The 19,500-nt window shown below is 54.2% G+C and overlaps 6 protein-coding genes across 6 annotated transcripts; 4 read left to right on the forward strand and 2 right to left on the reverse strand.

Moving 5' to 3' along the window:
• Positions 1-2,030: 2,030 nt before the first annotated feature.
• Positions 2,031-2,974, forward strand: CORC01_12879 (uncharacterized protein; the record flags this gene model as incomplete). Its single annotated transcript, XM_022624497.1, has 3 exons — positions 2,031-2,105; positions 2,216-2,334; positions 2,797-2,974. 3 exons carry the CDS (start codon positions 2,031-2,033, stop codon positions 2,972-2,974), a joined length of 372 nt encoding a protein of 123 aa, XP_022468977.1.
• Positions 2,975-7,323: 4,349 nt separating this feature from the next.
• On the forward strand, positions 7,324-7,488 carry CORC01_12880 (uncharacterized protein; the record flags this gene model as incomplete). Its single annotated transcript, XM_022624498.1, has 1 exon — positions 7,324-7,488. One exon carries the CDS (start codon positions 7,324-7,326, stop codon positions 7,486-7,488), a length of 165 nt encoding a protein of 54 aa, XP_022468978.1.
• A 3,643-nt stretch (positions 7,489-11,131) lies between these two features.
• CORC01_12881 (uncharacterized protein) lies at positions 11,132-11,236 on the forward strand (the record flags this gene model as incomplete). Its single annotated transcript, XM_022624499.1, has 1 exon — positions 11,132-11,236. The coding sequence occupies one exon, from the start codon at positions 11,132-11,134 to the stop codon at positions 11,234-11,236; it is 105 nt and encodes a 34-aa protein (XP_022468979.1).
• Positions 11,237-13,165: 1,929 nt separating this feature from the next.
• On the forward strand, positions 13,166-14,342 carry CORC01_12882 (uncharacterized protein; the record flags this gene model as incomplete). Its single annotated transcript, XM_022624500.1, has 5 exons — positions 13,166-13,303; positions 13,361-13,724; positions 13,780-13,833; positions 13,890-14,089; positions 14,145-14,342. The coding sequence occupies 5 exons, from the start codon at positions 13,166-13,168 to the stop codon at positions 14,340-14,342; spliced, it is 954 nt and encodes a 317-aa protein (XP_022468980.1).
• A 606-nt stretch (positions 14,343-14,948) lies between these two features.
• Positions 14,949-16,391, reverse strand: CORC01_12883 (histidine acid phosphatase; the record flags this gene model as incomplete). The annotated part of the gene is made up of 1 exon (XM_022624501.1): positions 14,949-16,391. One exon carries the CDS (start codon positions 16,389-16,391, stop codon positions 14,949-14,951), a length of 1,443 nt encoding a protein of 480 aa, XP_022468981.1.
• Positions 16,392-17,662: 1,271 nt separating this feature from the next.
• On the reverse strand, positions 17,663-18,800 carry CORC01_12884 (short-chain dehydrogenase; the record flags this gene model as incomplete). Its single annotated transcript, XM_022624502.1, has 4 exons — positions 17,663-18,302; positions 18,363-18,427; positions 18,489-18,682; positions 18,746-18,800. The coding sequence occupies 4 exons, from the start codon at positions 18,798-18,800 to the stop codon at positions 17,663-17,665; spliced, it is 954 nt and encodes a 317-aa protein (XP_022468982.1).
• Positions 18,801-19,500: the final 700 nt, after the last annotated feature.

A 19,500-nucleotide genomic window follows, 5' to 3' on the forward strand; every position in this document is an offset into this window, starting at 1 on the left:
GTGCCCCTCTTGGGAGCGTCTAGTGATTTCCGTTCTTCTGCGGCTGCTGCTCATCTCCGATCTGTCCCAGATGAGATCGGCTTGCATTATGAACAGCATACCCCAGTCAGCCAGCTCTTCCTTTTTCGTACCAGCTGGTGAGGCAGCTTCTGGAGCCATGAATGGCGCGAAAGATATTCATCAATGACATCCGTATCAAAACGAAACTGAATTATACCACCGGGTGCCCTCCATACAAGGACGGCAGTATCGATGTGCGAAGACAAGATCGGAGCTTGACCGATATGTTCCATCAAGCGAGATGCAGCTTGGATACTCAACGCCCCCGGCAGAGACTCTCTCGTTTTGTCTCGTGGTGGCATCGGCGGCGTTGGGCGTGACTGATCTTGTTAAGCTGGTTATGCGACCAGACTCACGTTTCCAAATCAAGCCCGGGGGAGAGGCTTCTGTGGGGTGGGGGTTCGGCAAGCCACTCATCACTGATCTAATCATCGACGAGCACAGTCCCAATGTCTCAGACTTATTGTGCGCTCCTCTGCCAACCTCTCGAGCAATGTCAGCTCAGGTGGCTAAAGGATGTCGAGTTCCGTCGAGATTCCTCGACGCCTTGTTGTGTCACTCGATAGTAGATACCGCGGCTCCGGCCTCCGGCTTCCGTTGACAACGCACTCCACTTTCCACAAGACCATTAATCTGCATCTGCTTTCAAAGGCCGAACGTTGGCTGACCTGCCAGATTGATTGTCTGAGGTCCAGCTACCATGTAGTCTTGTCCCGAGCCGCATGGTGTGCATATCGACGAGGTGGGCCTCGCAAGGCAGGCCCGGGTTAGCTTCCGAGTGCCGTTCCACCAAAGACGCCCGCTGTAAAAAGACATTTGGTGATGCGATTGTTAACCCGGAGACGGCCCCAACAGACAGAGATAGAGTGCAGGCAAGGGCGTCAAATGAGTTGATGTGGGCCAATGGGATACTAGGTGCATCAGAAACCGTCGCATAGTTCGACCTTGGTCATAAAGTCGTAATAGCACAATCCAATAATTGGCATGCTATTGCACTTGGGGACTGTAGTCGAGGGCATCTGTCGCAGACGGACGGTCCCTGCGGGGTGTCACATCGTAACTGCAGCCGTTGAGACGACAATAGCTGCCCGCTTTGGACTCTGCTGATCGGCTTTCCAGCATGTAATTCCTATTCAGGGCTTTCCAAAGGGGAAAACTGATGTCATATTTCTGTTTTCGTCTGCATTCGACAGTGGATTCCTCTTGTGGTCTCATGACATTTGGCCTCGGCCTGTTGACCCGGCACATGAAGCTGCTACTGTGTTGCATTCAATCATACGCTGAGCGAAGATAATGTACCTACCAACGACGGGGTATCTTGACCTTAGCTTTGACACCACGTTAGTTACTGCCCTTTCGCCCTTCACGAGTTTTACATCAGTATGAGAAATGATGTTTTTGGTTTTTGGACCTTTTTTACTAAGTCGCTAGGGAGTCAGAAAAGAACATGCTGTGCCAAAAGGTGCATCATTCCCCGGATTCTACCTGGCTGATTGGTTGTGAATTGAATCCGTAGACACCTGAAACTTGAAAAGGCCCACGCAGAGGGTGCATGCGAAGCCGATGTTCTTAGGGAAACCATGATAGAGCAGGGTTAATTTGATCGTGTTGCGGCGCTGATGCTATGTGGCTCTTTCATCGAGGCATATGAGCTGCAAAGTCATTACCAACAGTCCAGGCAAAAGAGCCTCGTTGCAACAGACCCAAGTGGGAACTTGAAGGAGGGAGCAATGTTTGGGGGACCAAGAATTAACCTCCTGCAATGTATGCAGTGCAACCCCATAAGCCTGGGATTGCTTTGGGTGCATGACGGTCAGTACTGCTGTAGTCTGAGTCTTCGAGAAAGACGACTCTGGAGGAACCGACGCCGATTGGAGGCAGTAGCTAATACTCATTATCTGATAGTATGGGTGGCGTGCCGGTGACAGGGAAAGTTGAATGCCACCCACCTCTTAACATCCAAAGGCACAATGCGTGTGGTGGTGGGAATGCCGTCACAGGTTGTTTTGGTTTGGTTTGCAGACAACGCCAGAACGATGCAAAGAGTGAGTGTGTGAGTGGGTGCCGACGGGTGGACTGGTTGTGCTTGGACCGCGAAACGATGAAAAGAACCGACGTGGAGTCGGGCCTGCTGTGACTGACTCTACGGATATAGGTGACGGGACGGAAGAGGGCAACGAAGGAGCGAGCCAACACAATAGACCACACGCAGAAAAGGGCCGGCGACGGGGGACCGGGGACGGGGAGCGGGGGCGTCGGTGTACCGTCTTGGGCGTCTCTCAATCGAGATGGTGATGTGTGGAGAGGGCGGGCGTTGAGCGGAACATGTTGGGTTTGGAAAGGGAATTGTATGCCAGAGCCCGGCCAGAGGCTTTTTGAGTCGTTGTTCGTGCAATGATGAAGATGGCGCGAAATGGCTGGTTGTTTCTTTTTTGTTTCCATTCGGCAATCAAGAGGCGGTGCAGTTCGAACGCTTCCAACGTGGCAAGGTTCTGGTTTCGCTCGGCGTGATAATGAGGCGGAGGGGGGAGGAGGACATGATTGAGGACGGGACGGACTCAGCGAGTCGGCGAGGGGATTCGGGATCCAGGGGGAAAGAAGAAGAAGAAAAAAAAAAAAAAGGGTGTGTGTGAGCGTGTTTGCTGTGTCCTCTTGTGCGGCGTGCCTCGGATTGAGGTTGAGTCGAGGTCGGGTCGAGTCGATTCGGGCGTCATGTCGTGTCGGCACATGGATTAGCGGAGCCTGGGAGGAGGAGGAGAAGGAGGAGGAGGCACGGAGCCAATCTAAAGGGAAGGTGCCCTGCTCCTTCTGGATGGACCATGACCCTGACCTGGACCTGGACCTGGACCTGGACCTGGACCTGGACCTGGACCTGGACACCTTGACCTTGACCTTGACCTTGACCTTGGCTTGATTGGGTACCTTAGGAAGTAGCAGTACGGATAGACTTGTCTTACCTCATCTGTGTCCCATCTGTGTGTGCAATGCTTCCGTGTGGCCCTTCACCGAGGGCATTCGCGCCTCCTCATGCGCCTGCACATGCGCCTGCACCTCGGACTAAGTACGGCTCGCGGGTTGGGGGACATGATGCGGCAATTGCCCATAGCTGAGGGATTCCTTCTTGCTGATTCATGCCTTGGTCAAGCCCAAACCAAGCCAACAGCAGTGATCACCATTGCAGCAGCATCATCTCAAAAAGAATCCATGGGCGGGGCGGTATGTTTCCGTTTCTTTGCTTTTCCACCTCATGTTTTCTCTCCGTGGGCCTCAGCTTCTCAAGGTCAGTAAGGCAGGTAGGCACCGGCGCTACTCGTCCGCGGGGCAGAGGCCAAGAAATGCATTCGTGTTTGGTGGGTTGCATCCATAGGGAGAAACATCGGGTCAAAGAGGGACCATGCTCATAGCACTGCCATTGCCATCCAATAGAAGTCAACAATCTTTGCAGGTTCTACCTACACTATACCTCACAAACACGTCCCCTGCCAGCTGGAAGTCGCCGGTTCAGACTGGCAAATTATTATCCTTAACCACTGGGTGAGAGTCTGTCACATATAGGAACACACACCTGCAAATACTCTATCCATACCTCCCCCTGTCTACCTGCTTTGCTAGGTATATCACACTTTGCCATCGGGGTCAAGGCCATCTCAACGTTTCTGCATGTAATGTCCAGGCCTCCGGAGAGAGGCGTGCGTGCATGGGGCTGAAGGAGGGAAGAGCGCAAGGGGAGAGAATAAGAAAGCGGGTGGGGATGAAGATGACGATGGAGGATCCTTTGGGAGGACCAAAGTATAGGGCACGCAGGACGAGGAAGGAAAGCCGCCTGCATAGTTTGGGACGGAAAAAAGAAAAGCACGAGGTGGTGAAGAGATTATCGTCCGCCGTGGACTCTTCGAACCTCCCTCTTCATCGTCCTTCATCCGTCGTCGTTCTCAACCTGGGTGCCTCATGATTGCTGCGTACCTAAAGTAGGTATCTACGTATCTACACGGACGGATACCTTCCTTACCTAAGACGCACACGATCCGGGCCTTCCAAGGTTCCTTCACCGGGCTTGCCTTCGTGCCTACCTTCCTTATGAGCTACCTACCTTACGCTGCACCTCCCGCACCCGCTCCCAAGGTAAGGTCGCACCTGCACATCCCGTTGACTCCACACCTCCAGCTCCTCCCTATCGACGTCCGTTCTGCAGCTACCTCGCACTACTGCTGCAGAGCACGGCCTTGCCATTGACACTTTTTCTCTCCTTTTTGTATCTTCGTCATCTCCTTCCCACTTCGTACTACTTTATGTACGGAATATTCATCACAGTTCAGAGGCTCAGAGTATCTGGCCCATGCCCACGTCCGTCACTGTCGGGTCATACTTTTTGCTGCATCTCAATTCGTCTGTCCGCTGCATGCCAATGGCGGCCTGCCGCCATACGCCAGCCATCCCTTCATCCCTCCATCGCATCATCAGGTGCTTCAGGCTTCAGACTCTGGCCCTGTCTCCGGTTTCTTCCCGCATCGTTTCGTCTAGCCGACTACCACCACCTCACTCGACCTCCAGACAAGTCTCCTCCTTCTCCTGGCACCGCTGCTTTTTTCCTTCTTGACCTCGCTCCGCCTCACGTCTGTCCTAGACCTGACATAACCCCCAAGACGTTGCACATTGGACCAACTCAACAGACGTCTCGCTCCGAAGCGGACGTGTCCGAGTTGCCCTGCCGTGTCTCTTTGCCGATATGTTGACGATACTTGAGGGAAACTCAACTTCGGCCCTAGACACCGGAAGCCGACTGCCACCCTTCAATCCCACCCTGGGCTACTGCTGCCAGCGCCATTCGGCGCCGGCCATAGCAATAGCGGCGCCCATCATATCCTCTACGTACTATGGTAGAGTTTGGACACGGCTTCCATAAGCCACCACGGAAGTGTGCTACAATATACGTACCAACCAACTCAACGTCGTATGCCGACTTCGCCGACGTGTGTCTCTAATCTTGTAAACTCGCTTGCTCTCGATTTTGAGCGTATGTATCCGTACCGTCTCTAATTGCTGCGCAACCTGCTATCGACCATCTCAACAAATACGTGGCTGGAGGCATATCATCCACCCCCCTTGCGCGGTACTTGACCGGCTGGACATCAGATCTCGGAGCTCTGCCATTGATCTCACAACAAACAAGCCTGCACCCGCGCCCGCAGTGTCACACACGACTTCGTTGCGTCCCTCGGGTCCCCCAGCGCCCCCCAGCGTCCCCCAAAGGCCCCCAAAGGCCCCCCCACGGCAATTACCACCTCTGCCTCGGCGCCAATTCGTCGGCCAAATTCGTGTCGTTATTCCTCGACGGCACCGAAGCCCTCCTACATGGTGCAAGATCAAGCACCGATCCAACTTCTGCGCCTCACCATCCCTCCAAACACGGCACTTGGGTATGCCGGCTCTCACAATAGTTCCTCGATTCAACACTCTTCTGATCGTTCTCACCAAGGCAGCACTCACCCGTTGGTTGCCCTTGCTCAATGCCCCTTGCCCTCCACACCGAAAAGCAAGTTGGAGCTAGCAGAAGTTGGCGACTCTGATGAGGTGTTCAGAGGTGGAGGCGGAGACGCAGCTCACTCTCCTTTCGCTAACCCAGCCGTCGGTGCTTGTGTCTCGGTCTACTGGAACAGAGACATCCCGCCCTGACACCTACCGCGAAGAGAGATTTGCCTCGTCAGGTCGGTGCGTTTTACAGGGATTCTTGCCACGGGATTACAGATACTTGCTACCAGTGCCTTTACCGTCAATCGACGGCGCCCCGTCTTTCGGGGCCAGGTGCTGGTGGTGGTCTCTGTGCTGTTCCGCATTGCATTCTTCAAGTGTTCCGTATGCACTCCCGACAGCAGAGCGTCAACAAAATTGGGTCACTTAACTACGCCCCGCGTCTGTTCTCGTAGGTCGCAAAGCCCAACCGTTGGTGGCCATATTCCACCTCTTTTAACTAGCCTCTCACGGGCGGGGTTGATGTCAGAGGCGATCCGCAGACAACTGGCATCCACAAACCGCCTATCTGTCTGATTGTTTTCCTCCTACGCTCTTGTTGTCACAGGAGTCTCATCCAATGGTCAAGAGTAATAACTGCGAGGTGATGCACGCCCGGCAACAGCGACAGCGAGCATCACTTGCCAGTTCCAATAATACTTGTCCTCTGAGCCACAATGCCATCACGTCAGCCCTCTCCATGCAGTACGATTCAATCAATCAATCAATCAATCAATCAATCAAGCCCAAGCCGACCCAGACCTGTTCCAGTGCTTCTGGGTGGGCTTCGAACCTCGATCGTGCCCGCCTCGGTTCTTCGAGCCCGTCCGTCCCTGGAGAGTCCCGTCCAGTGCTCCCCACTCTCGGCGGCGGGCGTGGCGATAGCAGATTTACCTTGCAGATGCCACGAGGTGTGCAGTTATGACCAGGGGTCCAGATACCTCTCTCGCATGTATCCCTCTCTCGTCCCCATGCCCCCGTCCACTGTCAAAGCCCTCCATCGCCTGATGGGGGAATTTCCCACCTGTACCCACTGTCACAGACCTGGGCCTGGCGAGGCGGAGAGACCTCAACCCTGGACCTCGTCGTCCGTCCGTCCGTCCTAACGACCGTTTTTTTGTTTTTTCATCCCCCCCTCGATGCAAGCGCTTCCGTCATGGCTCAGACATGGGACAGGGTAGCTCAAATCCGTTCACAGTTTGCTCAAAACCAAAGCTTTGCGCCTTGCTTCTCCTTTCTCGCAAGGTACCTACCCTACCTCACGCCCTGGCCCTGTGCTCTCGTCTCACTCATATATATCCCATCGGGCGTCGACCAACCACACGTACGCTTCTTTTCCAACCAGCTTTCGGTGCCCGAATACAAGACCGACCGATCTTGACCTCCTCCGTTCTCTTAAACCCGTCATACACTCCTCGTTACCTGCCCGGGCTGTCATCTCTTCTCCCCTCATCCTCCCGTCTGTTCAACTTCGGACCTTGTGAAGGCCAAGTTCCCAAGCCCAATCCTCTCCACTCTCGTACTAGCACAGCCCGCAAATATCTTTTACTACGGGCACGAGCTATGCCTAGACAGTAACCGGGCACTTCACATCGGTTCATCGCGTTAGAACCTATCTACAACTTCGCTCACACCATTTTTGACGGATTTACCATTCTTTACTTTAAGAATATATGTAAGGGCTTGTACTAGCATTCATAGGTTAATGACTTAGAGTACTGATTCTATGAGAAGCCCTCCGCCTGGTTGCCCATCATGTGCGACTTCACCAAGAACTACTACATTTACACTTCATGTATCGACCCGGGTGCGCATTTTTTCAGAACCTCGGTCGATGGCAACCGGAGTCGTGCCTGCGGCAATGGCCCTCACGAACGATATATCGTGGTTCCAGGCCACTGCCCCTTGTGCAGCGGCTAAGATGCTACTCTTCGACGAAATGCTTCCGTCGACTTGCCTCGCTCGGAGGCCCGAAATTCGGACGCACACAGTAGAAGGCTCGAAAGCCTGCTGTTTTCAAATTCTTACCCGATGTTGACTGGTGCACCCACTCTACATTGGTCTCACCACTCAATCCTGCTCTTGGCCACACGGAACCTGCCAAACGCTGGACGACGATGTGATCTGGCATAGAAAGCCGCCCACTCAACTTCTGCGCCAGCCTTGGAGATCTAGGAAGTGATGGAAAAGCGCATGAAGTACGGCTGGGTCAGTCACGTTACTGAGTGGAGTGTGTCTGAGGCAGAGCCAGAATGACGCCACCAATGTCTTTGGTTTTCGAGTGGGAGCAGCGCAATTCATGGGCAAACCAGGCTTCCACAAAGGAGATTGAGCGATGCCATGGCCGGTGAAGCGGAACCGCTAAGAGGAAAGCTTCCTGCAAAATACGGCGACGCCCTGAAGTCTATCCCGCAGGACCTCAAGGGGTCTGGATGGAGTGGGTGAAGGTGGGCGGCTTCATGGGGAGACATGAAAAGCGAAAGCAAAAGCAAAAGCAAAAGTAAAAGCAAAGTCACAGCGAGCGAGCACAGTACAGCATTTGTAGCCCATTCTCCTTGGTCCAATTCTTTTTTTGGTTCCCCACAATATCTTTTCCCGTCTTTCATATTTCATTGGGAGGTCACCGTGTCAGCATAGCACAGTAGACTGGATGCGTTTGTTGATGTTTTCTCTCTCTCTCATGGTGCTTGCCTGCACGGCAGTCTCATCGTTTTTGCTTTTTTTTCCTTTCTGGGCATACGGAACCGGCGTACAAACCTTGGGAAGAACCACCTATTTGGAGACACAAAGTTGTTGGCAGAGAATACTGTATACACACTGCTGCTACATGAAGCATGGAACGAAGAGAACCAAGTTGCTACTATTGTGGTAACCATATTTGAGTCACAACCTGGTTCCATCCAGCCGCGTGCTTCTGCCGTGCGATTCTACCACATACGACAACGAGTAAGAGGATGCAAACACGCACATGCCGAATGCTCGGGCCCAGCCGTCACATGGGGCCATGATTCTGCTGGCGCATGAGGGAAGCTTCTCAAATTCAACAGATCCAACCCCTCCCCACGGCGTAGCTAGTCACCAATTTCAAATACGTACCAAAGTCTCACCCTCTTCGGCTGATACAGGTTGAAGCTGACTTACTTGGCAGCGCTACTGCGTAATATACACACACTCACTCGGGCCGCTACCGTGCAGGTTGCGTTCTTTGGCTGGAGCATGGAGGGGGTTCGTCATGATATCCTGCAAGCTGAAAGTGATACTTACATTGGTTGTTCCTCATCGACCGGTGCGGACCGGGCTGCAGCGGGCTCGAGGGTAAAGCGATGTAGGCAACCGCGCGCCCGCCGCCGCCGCCGCCGCCAAAAAAAAAAGAAGGGTGTATAGCAGAGCCGCTGTATACCCTCTCCACAAACAATGGTTGTGTTTTTTGCATCATGCGAGCCGCTGTTGCCCTACCCGGTCCCCTTGTTTCTGTCCTGTTTTGAGCACCCCTCGCTTCCCACTTTTTGCCGTTTGCTGGCTCTATTACCCCTCATCCGTTCTCTGTCGTGGATTTTCTGGGCGGCACGAGTGCCAATAGACGCATGTTTGCAGGCGACTGGGTTGCAGAAGCTATGGATCATCTCTGGCCCTAGCTCAACCTCGCCATGAAGTGAGGGATGGTTCGACGAGTCTCGGAGCAAACAGATATAGCTCGTTGATTGCGTCCATAGCTCCTGTAGACGATAAGACGGCAGACAGGGTGGTGTCAGCATCCATGCGTGTGTCGTTGAAGCTTGCAGCTCGCCCAGTGGAGACGGCTACCGCGCCCTCTTTGACTGAATGTCTAATAAGTACCATAATATCTGTACTTTCTCATGCAGTCAGACGCTCTGATACATAGAAATTGAGGATTCTTCGCTAAGCTTCCTGTCGTACGGGTGCTCCCTCGACTACTGCATGGTCCCCGTCCTCCATTCTGGGTTCCTCTTGTGATAGTATCGGAGCCTTGTTCTCGCTGTCCGTGGTAGGATCGAGGTGGTATCAGAACCCTGCCTTGAGGTTATGCGGACTGTCTGCATGCACAAGGCCCAATCTATTGAGGAGTTGGCCATTCCAGAGAAAGAAGATTGTACACGGTTGTGTCGAGGACGCGTTTTATGAATGGGTTTATGTACTTGGTTCCGTGCGAAGTGGGCATCTCGACGGGCTCAGACCGTTGGAAATCAGGGACGAGTTATTCACAGCCATCTTAAGCTCATTCACGCCGCGAACTCTTGGCCAGCTGCAGGTGTCATATTCCAAGGAGAGAAGATGTATTGGTATGCTTGGCGAGTCCAGCTGCAGATCAACCACAGAGACGACTCAGCCTATTATCCATGCTTGTTCTTGCCATTGTCGTATTCCACCATGGGTCCTCTTCTGTACTCCGTCAAGTCTCAAGAAATCGCTGAAATCTTGAACGGCTGTGCTGTTCCGTCAAAGTCGATCAGTTCCGCGAGGAGGTAGAGCCGGATACGCTGCATTGAGTCGTACGAGAAAGTCTCCGTTAGGGCTAGATGTCGATTAAGAACAACGACTCGTGCCTTAAGCCTAATAAGTATGCATCGTGACGTCGTGCTGAGATTCAGCGGACGGGGCTCGATTGTGGGCAGCAGCGGGTCGGACTGGGTCTTATTTTGACAGACGGGACCTGGAGAGGCATTAGGCCTCGGGTGCAGCATTTTGCACCAAATGCGGCCTCCGATGCCCCATGCCAATTTCTTGTCTAAGCCCCGTCCCTGTTCATGACCCTCCAGACCCGAGTCCGATCAAAACAACCCATCGTCAAAGTCGCTCATTCGGCCGATGTCGCATCTGGTTGGCTACGTTCAGTGTGTTCTGACCCGGTCCGTGGTCTCGGGACCGCAAGGGCGGCCGCTAGCAATTGTAATGGGATGCAAAGTCCCAAAACGGCGCCGTCTCCGGTTCCGCAAGCAGTATCGCATTGCCGATACGGTATGGTGGCCTGATGCTGGTGCCCTACGCAGTTGTCCATGGGCGTCCCTGGGTTTGCATTTGATCGACCCGGCCCTCCGGGTCCGGAGGGCCCGTTGCTGACCACCATCCCGGCGACACGTTGCGAAGGTTTCCGTCTACCACGAGCTCAATGGCCGACGGAAAATGCCGATTCCATGTCGGGGTTCCTGGTCGTTTAGCCCAGTGGGAGGTATCGTATGTTGCTGTCGGCCTGTCGCACCAGTCGAGTCGAGCGGACCTCGACCTAGAAACGAAACCTTCCTCTGGCCACTTCTGCCGTTTTGCCTCCGGTAGAACCCTTGTCGCCCGCTTTGGCCCTTCGGCGGGGAAGGAGTGATTTGAGAGCGACACCTTTCCCCCATTTATGTCAATTTGCCGTGGAGACTCGATACTGGGGTAAGTTGCCGACCTGGTCCTAGATGTCTCCGCCGCCTCGCCATCCCCTCGCCCTGGCACAAAGCCGATCACGACGGTTCGCACCTGTCCAAACGGTGTAGTGGAGGTATTTACTCGTATGATGCTAGCGAGTCAGCTGAATGATGTCGGGTCGGGACGTGAGCGCCGGATGGTTGCGCCAGGATTCGCAGCCAGGATCGCGGTGAAGGACGGCCGGTGGCATCCAAACCAACGGTCTCCCCCGCAAGCTATCGGCAACGGCCCAACGGCCTAATACCGGGGAAAGGAGAACTCACAGGAGGTCGACAAGTCGGCCTTGTCAGCTTCCTAGGTCGGCGCTTGTTCGGTTTCGCAACGTGTGCTCCAAGGACCGGCCGCCCACAGCTGTCTATGATGTGCCAAGGAGCCTCTGCTCCGGGCTGCGGACCTCATTTAGACGGGGTCGGAGGGTGTGCTGTCGAGGATCAAAGAAAACGGTAGCATCTTCTTCGGTGGCCAGCAAACCCCTTACCCAGAATAGGGTATTGGGTGCCACAACGGACCCAGAGTAAATGTCAGAGTTAGTAAACCTCCGCTTTACTACCTACACTGGCGGCCGGCATTGGTGACAGACATGCAACATGACAAGTCTGCTGTCAATTCTCATGTTCTCGACCGCCGATCGATGGAGCGGAGCGGCACTAGTGAATGGAAAGTGGGATATTGCATCGCTTTGACATAAACTCGGAGCTCAATGATTGGGGTCCAGAAAAGCTCTTCCAAACTTCCTTGAATATTTTCAAATAGCTCTAGGCTGGACTAGTAATGGCCTATGCCCAGCCGAAGATGTCCTTGATGATCCGGTCCGAGACGAAAAGGAATTAAGAGCAATCGAGTCGGTGTCCAAATTTCCGAGACGATATGTTTGGGATAAGTGGGCAGCCCGGTGGAGGCTCCACGCCGCTAGGGCTCGATTCATGCATGAATGACGACCGTTGGGCTAAAAAAGGCCAAATCCTGGAAGCAGCTGGGTTGCGGGTGTCGTGCAGCGATGGAAATACCTGGCTTTCAAACGGATGATATGTTGCTGGGCCTTTCTGCCTCAAATCGATCATGGACTGAGGCGACATGTCGACACTTCGGTGTGACGAGGCAGCGGGGCATGTGTTGGTGTGACAGATGCAGACAATGCCTCTCTGTGTAAGCGGAGGAAGGTATTCCCGCCCTCCTGCGAAACTAGGTAGCGTTCCTACTCTGTCATCTTTGGAAGGAACGGTGATGAACGGGCGGGTGAAGAAGGAACAAAGCCGCCTCCTGCATGTATGAACCGTATACTTTACCTACTTCACACGGAAACTTTCCCCCGATAGCAACTACAGAACGTCGCTGCCAGTAGACGATTTGCATTACCAGCACCTGCCAATATGCCTGTCACTGTCTTCGGAGTTATTGTACGTATTGCAATCTGTCCTTGAAGTGTCTTGTGAGCGGTTGACGATTCAGAAAGTCTGCATTCTCGATACCTGAGCATAGAATTGGTACAGCTTGGGCGATCACGAAGTCACGCAATATCTTGCGACGACGATGTACGCCAGACTTGCCGATTTTTGAATCCGAAGAGACGTGTTGGACTGCAAGCTCCCCTCGTTCTCTACCTTATGCTTTCGTCCACCCCCTCTGCGCGTTCTCGAGCAATGGACAATTCGCCCTTGCGTTCTCGGGAAAGAATTCATGCCTGCTTGGGCATCGTCATGACACCGATACTGCTTTCCTAGATTGCGAACCTTTATCTACGGATGATCTGCCCAATGCAAGTGTCCTAGGGTATTTTGCGCATTCCAGACTAAATCATGACCTGGCCACCGTGCAGTCTTGCGAAAACAGCGGCCTGCATGCCTTCCTTCCATCTTTTCAGGAATATCAATGGCGGCTGCTTCCTCCACGACTAAAGTTGTTCTCTGACTGGTTTTGCCAACTCAGAATGTGGCCACATCCAATTTCACTTTCATTCCGCGAGCCAAACTTGCTTTCGACAACATCAAGCAATCATCCTCAATGAAGTCGCCAAGCGGGAAAAGCTAGTTGCCTCCGTCGATAAAGCACCTCAGACGTGCAGCCAGACCAATTGCAGCTTTGACTACATCAACGATTGACAAGCGCTGTCTCGTCAGTAGATCAGATTTCAGATCAGAGGGTCTCCAGCGGCGCGAGCTCACATATCACCATGTTTCTTCAGAACAAGGAAAACGAGGCAATCGGAGCGCCTTCCTACCCAAGGGAAGTTCGGATACAGAGCATTGTCATCCTCGTCGTATCAGTTTTGTCGCTTTGTGGTGCCGGATTCATCATGACCAGCTACCGGGTAGACCTCCAAACTGGGCCCAGTTTGCAATTTTCGTCAAGCTGACAGGCGGTTCAGATCTTCCCAAACCTGCGATCCTTCCGCCACCGTCTCATCATAGGACTCGCCATCAGTGACTTCCTCATGGCCTTCAACTTTCTCTGCTCGACATCGATGAATCTCAGCGGCAGATTCATCGGAGCTCCTCAACAGGCCGACTTTTGCAGCCTCAACGGTTTCATGGCCCAGGTTTTCGTCATCCAGACCGACTATTGGGTCTTGACCATCGCTATTTGCACGTACTTCATCTTGGCTGGCCAAAGAAAGCGAGCCAGCTGGGTACAGAACCATGAAGTCGTCATCTGGGGACTCCCGTGGTTCTTCTCTGTTTTATGGGCCTCTATAGGCCTCGGGGTGGTTGGCTACGAGAATATTGGGGCCTGTGAGTATTCTTGGTCATGTCGAAACTCTTATGGAGTACTGATTCTACTGAACAGGGTGCTGGTTCAAGTCAGATAAAGTGAGGTTGCTCGTCAACTTCGTTCCTCGATGTGAGTTTAGGCGGAAGAAAAGATTGTGTCGGATCTGGACTTGACATGTTCTTCAGGGATTATCATAGGCATGATGTTTGTTTTATATGCATATCTGGCTATTATTCTTTACAGAGCCCACAACAGGTTGACCTCGATGCAGGAGTTTCCCGGGCATCTGGAGTCTGGATACTCGACTCGAGAAGGGAGTCGGGCAACAAGCATCCACGAAGGGCTCGAAGACCGATCGATGGTTTCCATTAGAAGACTGAAAAGGGTAATAGACGCGATGCTATATGACCGAGGAGAAGCCAAAGCTAATCAAGCTCCAGATCGCTCGCTTGCTGCTGTTGTATCCACTTGCTTACGCCATCGTCTGGTCGATTCCAACTGCCATTCGCATATACCAGACGACACAGGATAAGCCGGCAGCGTTTGCATTGCAAAATATCGACCAAGCCTGCATCGTAATTCAGGGCCTCGTAGACGCCGTAATCTACGGTCTGAACGAGACGACAGTAGCAAGCTAGCACGCTTGTTTCTCACGTCGAGGTTATCCTACCGTCCAGGATCTCACATTGCCAGACATAAGCAGGGAGCGGTCTCCTCGAACGAGCGACAGGAGAGTGCGAGTATCGATAATATCCAGTTCCGAGCCGGCCGAAGTTGATAGAGACAACGATGGAAGCTCGGTTGAACTGAGAGACTTGAGGGCGTAGACTGCCGCATTGGGGAGGAGGGGTCTTCTTTGAAGGACTTGGGTATTTCGAAAAGGGGCGGTGGCGCACCGATTACGCACCTCACCGATGCGCGTCCCCGGAGCTTTTATATATTTATCAAACTTGCTCGTCACAACAGCGAAAGACGGTGAGGTCGTGGGCTTTGGGATTTGCCTTGGCACGATATCAACATTGTGTCGCACTACAGTCCAACTTCCTTGGGTTGCCGTCACTGCGCAAAACATAGTCATCATGGAACACGAAAGATGGGTAGCCTCTTTAGTAAAGGGTGGTTTCAACATCTCATTACTAGCTCATGCCCTCTTGGGACTACTGTTCAGCACACATTCATCGTTACTCATTATCGATCACAGAACCCATCGTGAACATGCACAGATTTTCTCTTACATTACGTGCTCAGTGCTTGGCATCGCCAGTCTGCTCCACTGCAGAAGCGGCGGGTACGTCTTTAGCGATCTTGGATTTCTTGACCAGCCGCAGTCCGCCGACGAGCATGACAAGGCCGAGGAAGCCCAGGATCACGACCAGCGTCACCAACGCGCCAATGACACCCGCGACAGGCGTCGAGACGCCTCCCTTGCTACCGCTCGAGCCGGAACCGTTGTCGTCGGTGCTGCCGTCCAGACCTAGCGCAGTGGCGCACGTGCCGGTCGAGTTGCCGCAGGCCGTGCACCAGGACTTTGTGTCTTCGACGGCGAACTGGCGCATCTCGGTAACGAAGGTGTTCCAGGGCAGCACGGTTTCGGAGCGTCCAAATAGGGGGTAGACGGTGAGGTTGTTGATGCCGGCGGAGCCGTTGGCGAAGCGGAAGCGGACCGCGACGTCGTCGGCGGCGGGGCTGGCGGTGGTGGCGTTTGTGACGAGCTCAAAGACCATGGAGGAGGCATAGTCGACGACGGTCTGGAAGTCGGCCGAGACCTTTTGCAGCTGGGCGAGGCCGAAGAAGGACGAGAAGCTGGCGTAGGCGCCGAACTGGAAGCTGGCCTTGACGGAGGAACTCTTTGCGACGTCCTTGAGCGTCGCATTGAGGGCCTGAAGGATCTGGCCGGCCAGGACACTGCCGGCGATGGCGCGGATGGGGTCGCTCTCGTTGTACGCGAGGTTCCACTCGTGGATGTTTGCGTAGTCCGTCAGCGTGCGGAAGGTGGCGTTGGTGAGCAGGGAGGACGAGGGGATGCTGTCATTGTGGATCCTCGCGACATTGATGAGGTCAAAGATTGTGTAGGCGTTCTCGAACGTGGCGGCCTTTGCGCCAAAGGTGCCGTTAATGACGGGCAGCAGGCTCTGGTAGAAGTCGTGGGACTGGGCGTCGAGGGCGGCGTACTCGGGCGAGGAGAAGTAGTTGTTTGAGCTGACGACGGCTTTACCGCAGCCGCTGCCACCCTGGAGCCACTCGCTGCTCTCGGCGTTCGTGCTGGTGGAGGCCGTGGCGACGGCGTTGACCGGGACGTACTGGTAGCCGCCGAGGGGCGCCTCGACGCTGGAGCCGTTGGCGAGGGCCTCGACGGTGCCAGAGGGCGGGTAGAAACCCTGGAGGAAGGCGTTGGCCGAGGACTGCAGTACGACGTCGACGGGGGAGGTGACGGAGAGCTGCTCCGGGAGGACGTCATTGGCGCTCAAGTTGCGGATCTGGGAGGTGGCGTTGTTGCGGGCGTAGAGCCGGCCGTATTCCAGGCCGGAGATGAAGACCTCGTAGGCGCCGAGATCGGTGAAGCGGACGGGGGGCGTCTTCTTCGCCGTGCGGTCGCCGTGGCGGTGGAAGACGTAGATGCCGAGGACGGTCTCTGCGGCAGCGGGCACGATGGGCAAGCCCAATGCCAGGAGGTGCTTGAGTCCCATGTTTGCGATGTGATATTGGGCTCTGGGGGTGTTAGTCCTGTTGTTGATGGTAAAGTCTGCTGACTTTGCGGGTTGTTGTGTATGAGGAAATGTAGAAACCACTCACTCAGTATTGCCCAATTGCACTGTCTGCTATGGACAAGTTCAGTACCTGCCGGAGGGTGAAAGCTGCTGGTGAGAAACAATTGAAGCCCGGCCGCAATCCCTAGGAGAAAGAAAGCAATGAAGGCAATGGCCCGTCAGCGGTTGAGATAAACCTTGCAGGAGTTGAGTAGACTAGGGCGATCGAGAGTCGCGTCGAGATCTCTCGCGAGACCGGGTATCGCCGGCCTTTTTATGTCACGACTGGCAGTCGGACTCTTTTACGCTTCAAGAAGACGGAGTCGCCTTCAAAGAAATCCTGCAGCCCACATTGCTTGGCGACAAATGTACCATTCCTCAGTGCCAACATGGTTTCGACCGGCTTGCTCGCTCCGGACCAGTCGATGGTTGGCGATAAAGGAGGGGTAAAAGAAAGAGGATCGAAAACAAAAAGGCACTAGGCCCATGGATCATCACCCACCACGGCCATGTCCTATCACTCTGCAGCTGTTGCGATTTCATTGCAACCATGGGCGGAGGGTGCTTGCATCTCTGGCGGGCGACGGCGGCAGGGCGGGAATGGATTCCTCCACCATGCCACCATGCCACCAGCGAAGATAGGTAGCAATTCGTGTGGCCCATTAGTCAAGCTGTCCCTGATGGCCCCGCCCGAGGTGCAAGCTATCACCTGCAGGTCGAGGGGTGTGGATGCCGGCTTGGCTCGAAAAGCTTGAGTGCGCCGCACCCAGTGCGGTCTTTGGAAGACGCTAATTACCTTAGTTGGCTTGGTGACCGACGCGGTGAGAAAAGTGTGCTGCAGCAGCATCTCCGCTCCCGTCCGCGGGGCGGCTCGGCCTGTCGGCGGCTGGGAGAAGGATCTCACTCTACACTGATTCTTGTGGTGCCGATAGCCGCTTCATTTAAGAGTTGTGATTGAGTAAACGCAAGGTAGGATACAGAATGCCAGAAGAACCTAGTTGTTTCTGTAAACGACTGTTGGTTTGTTCTATACAGTGCCATTTCCCGCAGATCTTTGAATACCTATCTAATAATCACTGAGCGGGTCAAAGACCACGCCCTTACGATGTCAACTTGAAATCTCTCCACCCCCGGTCGCTGATTCTTCTTTGTCCGCGGAGTTGCTGGAGGTAGTCAGTTCGACCCCAGCACGGTCGATTTCTCGGCGCCAGCTACAGCTTCGACTCCGTCTTTCGGCCGCTCTTAACGTGCTTTGAAATTTCTCCCTTTAGGAGGAAATCCGGATATCTCATGTCTTCGTCTGTACCAACCGCTAGCGCACCTTGGCGTCTCCAGGCACCACCGTCAACAGGGATCGCCTGGCCGTTAACGAAGCTGCCGGCGTCGCTGAACAGGTAGACGGTGGAATCGGCGATGTCCCGGACTACGCCCCACCGGCCCTGCGGGACCACGGCGTCGGCCTTGGCCTGGTCCTGCTTGCTGCTGGACAGCCGTTGCATGCCTTCCGTATCCTTTATCGGCCCGGGGGCAATCACGTTGCTCGTGACTCCGAATGGGCCGTACTCCAAAGTGACTGATGCCATCAGAGCATCGACGGCCGCCTTAGCGGCTGAGACATGTGCTTGCAGCGGCATACCTGTCAAGTGAAATGTCGCAGAGACGAAAATGATGCGGCCTCCAGTCAGACCGTTTCGGCTGGGCGTGGGGTTCTTCTTTGCCGACTCTACTAGGTACGGAATGGTAGCCTTGATAGTGTTGAAAGTGCCCAAGACATCAATATCGATTACCGCCTTGAATGCATTGGGGCTCATGCCGGACAAGGGTGCGATGAAGTTGCCAGCGGCTCCCGCACTGTCGGTAAGGTAGTCATCAGTCAGCTCGGAATGAGACCCATGTGAATCGGGCGCTTACATGACAAAGTCGATGCTGCCGAGCTCCTTGGCGCATCGATCTGCGGCGTCTTGCAGGCTCTGGGGCTAGATATAAATTGTTAGCTACGGCATGTCTTGAAGGCATGTGTAGTGGGAGAGCGTATACATTTCTCACGTCACAGCCGCCGATACCGATGACCTTTGCACCACGTCTGGCAGTGGCTATGTCCTTTGCCATGGCCTCTGTCTTTTCGACATTGCGGCCGATGATGCAAGCATTTGCTCCGAGACGGACGAGAGCGCGAGTTTGAGCACTGCAAATGGTTCCAGCGCCGCCGGTCACGAAGGCGACTCTGTTGTCTGCACAGCACAGTTAGTTTCGACGATGGTGCAGCAGACAAAAGATATCCGGAAGCCACTCACTAAAAATACCGTCCTTCCAGACCGGACTCAAATACTCGGACTCGGGAACAGGCATTTTTGCAGGAACTAAGTGTGGATGATGAGAATGGGACAGAGACAATGAACAAGGTATCACAGGTGGTTCGAGATGATGACGTGTGGGACCCTGTTCCCACGAGATTAAGGTGATAGATTCTGGTTGTTGGGGGCGTTGACGATGGAGGTTTGGTGGATCCGTTGGCTGCACAAAGACACCGGAGGCTGGGTTCGCACCAACTTTTGTTACACAAGAAAGAAGAACGCAAAAAGAGTCCGGTGGGTGCGATGTTCTGTGATGCAACAGCCACGGCAAAGCGCAGCTCAGATAGCAGCCCTGGTAGCGCGTCGAACCTTTGGACCTCGGCAACGAAAGGTGGTAGACAACGAGTGCGGAGCCCTCTGCGACATGCCAAACCCAAATGATTATTTATTCCGCTGCTGACTCATCCAAAAGTCGGCCTCGATCACGGGGAACATGCAGGTCCCGGAAGGAGCAGCTGATTGGTGGAGGGGAGAACAGAGGAAAGAGAGAAGCAAGCAGTCTCTTTCCTCGGGATCCCTCCAGTCTCCAAACGCACCTAACCCTCCCGCACGGGGCCTAGTTTAGCGCGGTTTCCTCTGTCCCCGGACCGACGACACACTCCTCGTAAACACCTTTCCCAGTCACCTATACAACGTTGTCCTCGTCATGTGTTGGTCACCAAAATGCGGCGCTCATTCGATATGTTATTAACAAA

The sequence above is a fragment of the Colletotrichum orchidophilum genome (genome assembly GCF_001831195.1).
Source record: "Colletotrichum orchidophilum strain IMI 309357 chromosome Unknown Scaffold_169.1, whole genome shotgun sequence".
Classification (NCBI taxonomy): Eukaryota; Fungi; Ascomycota; class Sordariomycetes; order Glomerellales; family Glomerellaceae; genus Colletotrichum; species Colletotrichum orchidophilum.